Here is an 11,830-nt window from a genome sequence, read left to right on the forward strand (position 1 = left end):
TGCCTTGATGTTGGATGGAGGGAGGATGCATATTTCCCTGTGGTATTGATTACTGATTTTCACATCCCAACGTTCATTGTGATCTTCAGGCCACCCAGAACAGCTCACATATTCCGTATTCTTTTACCTCTGTATCTCTGCCAGCAGCCAGAGAAAACTCTGATTTGAATGCTCCACGGTGCCTTGGCCGGGTGTTTGAACGAACACAATTGGTTGTGATCGGTGGGAAGGCGGATGGGGAGGGCTGTCTATGTTGCTGCGCTAGCAACTCCTAAAGGTTGGTCAGGGTGCCTTGTTCAGCAGGGAGCGGAACTTTGCGTAGGATTGTGTGTTTCTCTGCACATGTTACGGTCGTTACGCCCTCCCGGTGAAGACTGTGGTTAGCAGCAATGATGCACATGCATTGGTCCGAACGACAACCTACCTCAAACCCTCACCCTAACCCTAACCTCCCCCAGGGCAGCACACCCAAACATAACCCTCTCCCGACCCCCAACGCACCTCGGACCAATGCTGCTCTGTGTGTGTGTGTGTGTGTGTGTGTGTGTGTGTGTGTGTGTGTGTGTGTGTGTGTGTGTGTGTGTGTGTGTGTGTGTGTGTGTGTGTGTGTGTGTGTGTGTGTGTGTGTGTGTGTGTGTGTGTGTGTGTGTGTGTGTGTGTGTGTGTGTGTGTGTGTGTGTGTGTGTGTGTGTGTGTGCGTCTGTCTGTCTGTCTGTTTTAGAGCAAATGTGCCCTTAGCAGACCACTAGAGGGAGGTGTCAAGCTTCTAGTTGCATGACATTTTCCATTGAATGGGCATCTGTTAAAAAAGAATGAGTGTCTGGTTATGAAAATGATGTGAAGGCATACATACAGTTCTGCCTCTATGTTCTGCCCTGACCTCCTCCTGAACCTGTTTTATCATAATGTGGAGGAGAGTGCACTATGTGAGCGAGTAGCAGTTCTATTTATTGTACCATATATCAATTTTCTTTCTTTTCTTGTCTTTCTTTCTTTTTTACTAAGGAGGTATAGACTATGGTGTGTGTGTGTGTGTGTGTGTGTGTGTGTGAGCAAAGCCCTGGAGGAGATATCACCATAGTCTTCCATATTTCGCCACTGTGATTTATGAGCTCTACGGGGAGCCCGAGCGAGACCTGCACAGCACTGTGTGCACATATGCATGTCTGTATTCTACCTTCTTCTTCTCCATTCAGCCTTTCTCTTACCCTCTGACTTAGACCAGAATGGGAGGAATACCAGATGAAACAACATTTTGAACAAAGTGCAAGTCATGCTAAATGAGCTTTAAAACCTTTTTTTATTCATTACTTTATTGGTGTCCGTTTCAAGGAGTAAAATAAGTGAACTACAGTGCAGGAGAGATTTGTGTCGCACATTAGAGTACTTTTAAAACACAGGAATGGAAAGTTTAATTCACATTGAACAAATTGAATAAAATGTAACAGCATTGCAAACTTGCAACCCATAAAATGTCTTGGAAATAAGCACAATATTTTAGGATGGAACTGAAATCTGTGGACGATATAATGTTCTATAATATGCACTCCTGAGAGTGTCTTAGTTTTCTCATGTTCATTGTATTTTGTTATGGTTCAGCAGGGTTGAAACAACTCGTGAAAATGATTGCAAATACAATTTGCCCTTGTGCTGAGGTGAACATCTGAACAATGCTCCTTTCAAGAGATTACTGCCCTTCCAAGGAAGGAAATAGCCAACACTGCTGATGCATATATGGACTGGACAGATTGCATAATCTCTCCTATGAGACATACATACAGTCTTGAAAACACTTCTGACATACTACTGATTTGTGGGGTGCACCATCTAATATCTCCACGGTAAAAGACACTTAAAACCGACTGAAGAAACACAGATGACAGGTATTTATCATTTGTAGGCTGTACTGTGCCGTACCTCTCATCAAAAAACATGATGACATGCACTTATTTGTAGTGGTCTATTCGGTAATAACTCAGTGGGACATTAACTGAGGCAGCTGTACTACTGCCGGTCCATTAGTGCAAAAATAGGAGATCAGACAGTTGTAAAAGTGTCTGTATACAGGACCCTTATGTGTTCAGTAGTATAGGCCAATACAAGAGCTTTGTGCCAGTGGTGTAAAGAACCGTAGATAGATTTAAGGCCAACTTTTAGGTCAAGCGTACTATTGGCAGACACCTGCTGCATAATAGTACGCTATGGCTGACTTGTGTCGTCAGAAACAAAACACGCACGCACACGCACACACACACACGCGCGCACACACGCAAACAACCTTGACCTTGACATAATCTTAGACTGCCAGGGCCAGGGCCAGGGCCGGATTTACCGTTGGGCTAGGCTGCTAGGGTGGGCTGCAGCCCGGGGGCCCTGTATCGTGGTCTTATCCTGATGATTTATGTGGCTGTGTGGTCTGATCACTGATTTGGTATCACTGCTCCTTTTATAGATTAGTTAGTTAATTCGTTTTTGTTAATTAGTTAGTTAATACGTGTAGAAAAATGATACGGGTATGGGTAATGGGTATGAAGAGAGACAGCATTGCCAAATACTTAGTTGTAGTCCTCCAAAACTGTGTGTGTGTGTGTGTGTGTGTGTGTGTGTGTGTGTGTGTGTGTGTGTGTGTGTGTGTGTGTGTGTGTGTGTGCGGGGGTGTGTGTACACTAGTATTATGTAATACGTATGTATGTTTAGGTACAAATATGGAATACCTAGTATTGTCTTGAGTCTCACAGCTTTGGCTTTTGATATTACTTTAGAGCATACACACATGGGTCCGGTCCATGCATGCACACCCACACACTACAGTCTTACTTGTGACACACACACGCATGCGTGCAAAGTCAAGTGACTGTAGTCTAGACTTTATGAGATGGATGATTAGTAATAGTCATCTTCATATTATTGTTTATTTAGGTCCAATAGATTCCTTCTATTCTCAATTTCTCAGTGATGTCATGATGCAAAGAGAGAGAGAGACGTTAATTAGTTGGACCTGAGCAGCTGTGTTGCTAAATTCAAATTGGAGAGTTGGCTGTTTGTTTGTTTCGCTCAGACACGGTTATTTCGCTAGCCTACAGGATTAACAGTGGACCAGTTCCATGCCAGAACAGAGACGGTGACTTTAGTAAATCTATAAAACCGTATATAAACACCAGAAGAGGAGCTTTCTTCAACCAGACCCTGACCAATGGTGAGATTTCATTGTACCATGTTAGTGGCTTCTATATTCTCATTTCGCTTCTAAGCTATTCGGGAGGGTATGATATGTGTGGTGCATCAATCAGCTTTTTGACTGTTGAATACAGCATAAGGAAATAAATGTACTAATAACCATAAAGTAATCTCCTAGTCCTTAATAAAGTGTAATTTGTAAAATGGTATAGTCACACTGACAGTGACAGTCTTACATAGTAGTTTAGCAGAGACTGAAGTTGGAAAGGCTGTGCCCACTGCCCTGTGCCCAATGCCCTGTGACTGGCTGTGTCTTGTGTGTCAGCGGGCAGCACAGCGCCAGTGGTTGATACGTGCGCCGTTGGGCCATGTAGGGCCTTTTGATTTGGTGAAGCGCCAGGGCCTTGAGAGGGGTTGATCCGTCACTGCACACACACACACACACACACGCGCGCACGCACGTGCGCACGCATACATCCAAACAAACATGCTTCTACTGAGCGGCACAGTGGATGATCAGCACTCACACTGACTACAAGTTATCCTGCAGCCAGTTGATGTAGCCCATAAGTGCCCTCCTCCCCACATCAAAGTGCGTCGGCCAGAAAGAGAAGCTAAGGCATCCGTGGAAGGCGCCATCATAATGGTCAATGGTAACCGTGACACCGGCATCCTGTAAGCGCCTGCCGTACATCAGACCGTCGTCCCTCAAAACATCATACTCGCAAGTCAAAATGTACGCCCGCGGGCATTTTCCCAAAATCAAAGGATCGGCCAGCAGTGGCATCGCCCGCACATCCAACAGCGCCGGTACTTCCTTCACGGCCGCACGCCCCGTCTCCACAACGACGGGCTTGTAGTTCTTCCTGTGTCTCGGAGGCAGGAGGGTGGTCCAGTCCACCCGCGCACGGATCTCAGGGGTAATGGCGGACTGCTGCAGGGAGCTGTGGTTGTTGACCATCAGGACGGGCAGCAGAGATTGATCTGCGCCCAGGTACTGGAGCCAGAACTCCACCATGGTTGACCGCAGAAGGATGGGCACAGCATGGTTCTTCTGGTAGGACGGAGTGTGGAAGTCCAGAGCCTGGAGCACAGGGTATATCAACGCCTGGACACTGAACTTGACACTCACACTGTCATCTGTTGAGATCTGAGGAGGAGTAGGATCGGTGATTAGATAAGCCTTTATGTTCTTACTACTGTGTAAGAGCCACTTTATGAGGTCATGTCATGATGACCTTAATTAGTGTGGTTGCCCAAAGGGCAACCAGACTCTAGTAATTGTAACACTTTATTCATGCGTATTATTTTACTGGAGTAAGACAAAGTTTGCCGCACTACTTGTCCCACTGTACGCACTTGAGCCATATGTGAAATTGACCGGAAAAATCGGGAATCGTGTGCTTGTGTTTTGCAAAGAGAAATGTTGTATAGTTTAATTGATATGAATTTATTAGTGAATTAAAATTTCCCATTGACATGAATGGGAAAATGCAAAAATTCACACTCAAGTATTTTTTCCTCGGAGACTGTAATCACTATAGTTACAAAACTTGGAGGAAAAATTCATACAATTCAACAATACAATACAAAATTATTTAACCTATAAGTTTATAATTTTATCGGTCGGCCTCATGGTGGTGCTATAACTTTACGTTTTGGCTTATAACTCTTGAACCGTAGGTCGTAAAATCAAAATTATTTCCCTGGATTCCTTGGGTCATGACGCATCTCCCCATATAGGTCACGCCCATTTCCGCCATGATATATTTTCCGCCATTTTTTATTTTGTCCAAAACACACTTTTTGCTTTTCGCAAAATATATTTTGTCCAAATCTCACAAAAATCTGTACACGTGATCTCTGGACCTTTCCGATGAAAACTCGAACGACGGAATTTTGATAATGCGTATCGTTTGGCCGTAATCGTCGTCCGAAGTTAGTGGGAGGGGCCCATTTAACAAAAAATGCCGCAAATCACGAACGGAATGTCCAATCCATCCCAAATTTGAATCACATGTCCGGGGTGGTTCAAGCAACCAAGTTCTAAAAGCAGGGGGCGCCGCAAATGCGAGAAATGTAACCATTTGTCGCAAAAACATGAATTTTGGGGGTTAAATCCCCTCCGAATTACTTACACATGATCTAAGGTGTGACTTGAAATTGTAATTGGCTGGAAATATTAGTGGGAGGGGCATATGTAAGCAACTGAGGCAACCACACACAATTTTCTAGTTGCTTGATTGTGCCTATTCTATGCAGCAGTGTTTGATCTCATGATAATTAGTGCAGCAGAGTACTCTTTTTACTGCCTTTCTTAGATTGTTGAGTTCTTGATTGAATGTTTGTGATTATCTCCTGTCCTGAGCGTGTCAGAAGCTGTGAAGTTGAAGTAGAGAGAGCACATATTTTTTCTACCACACATGTTATCACACACCATGTAACCTTACTAAGACATTTTTTGTACCTGTATTTTTTGCCTTTACATCAAGTAAAGTGTTACAACTGATACTACGTGCGTCAGATTATTTGTGCTCACAGCTTTTTAAGGTAATATATTTTGAAAATGTTCCATTTAATTGTGAACCAGAAAATGAATTGGTTCGGAATCCTAAAAGTTGGGCCCGTTCCATTTGTACACTCGGCGTGACCGTTTCTGGAAACGTTTCCAAATGGATTCTGGTTCCTCAATGTTGGATCCGGTTTCTCTGGATCCGCATCCCAACCCTAGTTTCATGGCGTGCGCTTGTATAGTATAGGCCTACCTCCTGTGCAATGGCAGCAGCCAGGTTCCCCCCGGCACTGTCCCCTGACACGGCCACCCGCTGGGGGTCCACTGAGTAACCAGCCAAAACCTCCGGGGACAGGAAGTGTTTGGCTGCAGAGAGGCAGTCTAGGTACTGCGTGGGGAACTGGACATCTGGATACAGACGATACCTAAAAACACACCGATGCACATGCGAGAATGCATATTACAGGCACTGTGTGCGTTGCTTGCTAAAAATAACGTATTTCCATTTATGTGGTCCTTAAATTAAGCTTTACAGCAGATGAGTTGTACGGTATATGATATACTTACTCAACAGAGACAACCACGGCATTCAGCTGATCTGACATCAGCCGAGTAATCGAGTCATACGCCCCCTCCTCTATGACAGACAGACAGAGAGAGAGAGGGGGGGGGGTCAATGTTTTTTTTTTAAGGTCGGGATGAGAGGGCAATTGAATAGAGGGATGGAAAGGCAGATGTTGGTTAAAAAAGGAAGTTGAAAAACATTTTTGTATTTATTTTTATTGTGTTAAGTTACATTGCACAATGCAGATGGACTATTTGTTATACTCACTGGCACTGCCCAGGGCCCATCCTCCTCCATGAAGAAACAGTACTGCCCTCCTCAGTTGGTCCTCCCCTCCCACGGGGGGCTCATAAATGCGCACCGGCACGCTGTCGAATGCAGTGTCGGTGACCCTCACATCACTGGGAAACACGGAGGTGCCCTCCATCAGCTTCCCCAGTGACTCAAAGCCTTCTGTGGAAGCTTTGAGTAAATGGATGTGATGGCCCAAACCCAGCCACTGTAACGCAAGAGACTAGAGAGAGAGAGAGAGAGAGAGAGAGAATCAATGTATGCCGTATTGAATGTGCAGCATGACATGTAATGATGTACTGTATACTATACTGTAGGCCTTGTGCCATCCATTTGTGAGAAGTTGAGCAGCCTCACACACACACACACACACACACACACACACACACACACACACACTAAGGCTGTCCCCAAACATTCAAGGTTCGAATGTTCGCTCGTTAGGGTTGGCACTCGAATCTTAATTAATGGGTTTGAACCATTCGTTTTTTTTATTAATTTTGTTTTATAAAAATAAATATTATTATATATATTTTTTTTTTATTAACTCGAAAATATATCTCGGCGAGAATGTGATACGAGCATGTCAAAAAAAGTAAGTTTCTAGTGTATTCCTGTCAGAAGTTATGTCTATCTCCCTTGTTGTACTGTCCCTCTCCTTTTTTTTAAGATTTTTTTTTTTTTGCGGCTTACGCCTTTTATTGATTTTTTAAGGGACAGACAGTAGGCTGACAGGAAACGGGAGAGAGATGGGGGGATGACATGCAGTAAAGGCCGTGTCGGGCTCGGGAGTCGAACCCGCGGCACACTGCGACTGGATTACCAGTCCGGTGCCCAGACCGTTACGCCACGGCCTGGGCCTACTGTCCCTCTCCTTGACCAACCTTGACCAACAAGCCAATCACACAACAGACAAAATGATTTTCCTTCTCTTATTCGCGCTGCTTGCGTTCCCTTCTCTGACTCTGCCTCAGTCAGGTTTACGCGCACACACACACACACACACACACACACACACACACACACACGATACAGAAAGACAACGGGCGCAAGCCTTTGATATGAGCAGCACGTGCTCTCATCGCGGCACGCACGAAAAACACACACACACACACACACACACACACACACACAGAGAGAGAGACGACTTTACGATGATCCCCGTTCCAATGCGTTGTGGTGAAAAGGGTAGATCGCTCACCGTTTGGGGGCTGCGGTGCGAAGCCCCCAAACGGTGAGCGATCTACCCATTGCTCGAGCGAGGGAACCACCACGATACAGAAAGACAACGGGCGCGAGCCTACATTGATGTGCTCTCACAATTTGGGAAAAAGGTTAGTTATCTCTCTCTCTCACTCGCTGCGCTGTGTTGCACTGCCCTCGACAGAACCGAAAGTGCTATATACTTACAGTAGGCCTACAGCAGTGCAGAACCGAGAGAGTGGATGTAAACTGCGCAGATTTTATGATCACACACACGCACAGAAAATAATTCGTCCGTGTGTGTGTGTGTGTGTGTGTGTGTGTGTGTGTTGAGAGAGACGAGAGAGATTGATAAAGAGCGGGGGAGACGCGCTGTGCGCTCTGATCGAGACGATTATTTTTTTTAATTAATTAGAAACAAATGGTCCGAATGTTCACTCGAAAATTCCTGCCGAAGTTCGAGTCCTAAAATAAGGGTTAGGGTACAGCCTTAACACACACACACATACAGCACCACTCAGTTCAGACGGCTCTGATTTTTAAAACTGTCTTTATAGTTGTAGTAGTATATGCTTGGTGTCTGTCAACAGTCCTTAAGCTGGATTTAAAGATAGATCTAAAAACAGGAAAGAGGTTGTGAGAGGGAGGATGACTGATTTAAGCAGTCACACCTGGCCTGAGTCAAACTAGAACTGGACTCAGAGCTGGGTGTGGCTGCGCACCTGTTGTGCATGGACTTGATCAAGGCACAACAGGTTAAATCAGTCATCTCCACAAACACTGAAACACTGTCCGGACAGTGGAGAGCCATCTGCTCTCCTGTGTAAACTATTATTGTGATGCTTTCAAATTGTTATTCCCTTGACTTGGAGGAATAAAGCGACTAAAGGAAGCTGCCTTGTCTTGTGACCCTGGGTAGTGACAGAGGTGAAAGTAAAATTAGCTGGGACACTGTGGCAGTGCGGGTGGTGCATCAAGGCCACACATGTTTTTGAAGACACAGTGCCAAAATAAATGGCAATGTTGGCCATGGCCTTCTGAGGTGCTGCTTAAAATATTCACTTCATCAGCAGGCTGACGGGTGGCGGGTGCTGTTGACAAATTTCACCATCCATTTAACTATTTCAGCATTCCCCCTGGACATTATTTCGGCACCGTCACTTGCAATACTAGACACAAACTAACAGTCTCACCCAGTAAAGTCTGTACTGTTGCATCAGTGTGTTTCTTTCTCTGTTTCGTAGTGTCTCAATCTAACCCAGTCGCTTCCCTGTCCCACAGGTAGTGTCAACACAGGGCCACTAGTGGACACAGCTGTAAGGTGGTCTGTGTCATAATGAGGCCACAGACCACCTTACAGCCAGCCAGACAACCTCTCAGTAAGCGTAGCCCCCGGCCCAGTCAACCAAAACCACTCGCCACCGTCAATGAGCCATTCCCCCTCATCCAGTAAGGCTTGACTTTGTCATACGATGCTGCCAGTGCCAACTGTGTACAACTGGTTGAGGGAACTATTGTTTAGTAACAGATCGTTGCTGTTGTTGGTTTTCACCCATAGAACTATGTGCAACCATAGAGTTATAAATAAGTGTGCAACATTCACAGCCATGCAGGGTAAAGGCCAGGAGATGGCGAAATTAGTGCAAAGTTCATTGTCTGCAGTGCACACACAAGCACACAAAGAGACAGCACAACTGCAAGAGAGAGAAATAAGTACTCTCTACTCTAGAGACTCTAGAGTAGACCGACACCTTCTGCGACTGAAGATGCCTCTGACAGGTTGACAATCCTAAATGAATTGAGTAAGAGTTCAATATAAATGCATGATATTACGACTACAGCTTTAGCACCACACGGCAGTGAAGGCACTGACCACACCACACTACACCAGTGACCACACCACACTACACCACTGACCACACCACACTACACCAGTGACCACACCACACTACACCAGTGACCACACCACACTACACCAGTGACCACACCACACTACACCAGTGACCACACCACACTACACCAGTGACCACACCACACTACACCAGTGACCACACCACACTACACCAGTGACCACACCACACTACACTACACCAGTGACCACACCACACTACACCACTGACCACACCACACTACACCAGTGACCACACCACACTACACCAGTGACCACACCACACTACACCACTGACCACACCACACTACACCAGTGACCACACCACACTACACCAGTGACCACACCACACTACACCACTGACCACACCACACTACACCAGTGACCACACCACACTACACCACTGACCACACCACACTACACCAGTGACCACACCACACTACACCAGTGACCACACCACACTACACCAGTGACCACACCACACTACACCAGTGACCACACCACACTACACCAGTGACCACACCACACTACACCAGTGACCACACCACACTACACCACTGACCACACCACACTACACCAGTGACCACACCACACTACACCAGTGACCACACCACACCACACTACACCAGTGACCACACCACACTACACCAGTGACCACACCACACTACACCACTGACCACACCACACTACACCAGTGACCACACCACACTACACCACTGACCACACCACACTACACCACTGACCACACCACACTACACCACTGACCACACCACACTACACCACTGACCACACCACACTACACCACTGACCACACCACACTACACCAGTGACCACACCACACTACACCAGTGACCACACCACACTACACCAGTGACCACACCACACTACACCAGTGACCACACCACACCACACTACACCAGTGACCACACCACACTACACCAGTGACCACACCACACTACACCAGTGACCACACCACACCACACTACACCAGTGACCACACCACACTACACCACTGACCACAACACACTACACCACTGACCACACCACACTACACCACTGACCACACCACACTACACCACTGACCACACCACACTACACCAGTGACCACACCACACTACACCACTGACCACACCACACTACACCACTGGCCACACCACACTACACTACACCACTGACCACACCACACTACACCACTGACCACACCACACTACACCACTGACCACACCACACTACACCACTGACCACAACACACTACACCACTGACCACACCACACTACACCACTGACCACACCACACTACACCACTGACCACACCACACTACACCAGTGACCACACCACACTACACCACTGACCACACCACACTACACCACTGACCACACCACACTACACCACTGACCACACCACACTACACCAGTGACCACACCACACTACACCAGTGACCACACCACACTACACCAGTGACCACACCACACTACACCAGTGACCACACCACACTACACCACTGACCACACCACACTACACCAGTGACCACACCACACTACACCACTGACCACACCACACTACACCACTGACCACACCACACTACACCACTGACCACACCACACTACACCAGTGACCACACCACACTACACCAGTGACCACACCACACTACACCAGTGACCACACCACACTACACCAGTGACCACACCACACTACACCAGTGACCACACCACACTACACCAGTGACCACACCACACCACACTACACCAGTGACCACACCACACTACACCAGTGACCACACCACACTACACCAGTGACCACACCACACTACACCACTGACCACACCACACTACACCAGTGACCACACCACACTACACCACTGACCACACCACACTACACCAGTGACCACACATGGTAGTGGAAAGTGGAAACCTGGCTTAGTCTTCTGCTTACCCGGCCATATAGCTAAAGTGACTTAAGTTATAACTGATAAGATTTCCCTAGAAAAGCACTAAATAAATGTAGGCTACCTTGCCTGAAGCTACAAGTACAGAAGTCAATAACAAGGTCAAGGTTAACACGAGCAAGTCTTGGACTCTTGGTGGTCCGTATGTGACTTTCACTGCTACGCAATCCGTAGGGCTATGTTATGCAGCATGCAAACTGTGGAAAATACACATAAAGCTCCATTGTGCTTCACTGTGATTATTCATTT

General features: G+C 46.6%; 2 protein-coding genes across 2 annotated transcripts in view; one reads left to right on the top strand and one right to left on the bottom strand.

Moving 5' to 3' along the window:
- ppp2r3a (protein phosphatase 2, regulatory subunit B'', alpha) overlaps positions 1 to 11,830 on the top strand; it is a 137,973-nt gene that overhangs the window by 2,970 nt on the left and 123,173 nt on the right. The gene's annotated exons all lie outside the window — the stretch shown is intronic.
- nceh1a (neutral cholesterol ester hydrolase 1a) overlaps positions 1,282 to 11,830 on the bottom strand; it is an 11,574-nt gene continuing 1,025 nt past the window's right edge. The window contains exons 2-5 of the mRNA XM_083791319.1: positions 6,522 to 6,768; positions 6,257 to 6,326; positions 5,943 to 6,114; positions 1,282 to 4,327 (exon numbers count right to left, since the gene is read on the bottom strand). Coding sequence (XP_083647445.1) covers positions 3,710 to 4,327; positions 5,943 to 6,114; positions 6,257 to 6,326; positions 6,522 to 6,768 — 1,107 coding nt within the window. The 3' untranslated portion in view covers positions 1,282 to 3,709. The remainder of the gene's footprint in view (positions 4,328 to 5,942; positions 6,115 to 6,256; positions 6,327 to 6,521; positions 6,769 to 11,830) is intronic.

Source organism: Protomyctophum parallelum (assembly GCF_964188405.1).
Source record: "Protomyctophum parallelum genome assembly, chromosome: 20".
Taxonomy (NCBI): Eukaryota; Metazoa; Chordata; class Actinopteri; order Myctophiformes; family Myctophidae; genus Protomyctophum; species Protomyctophum parallelum.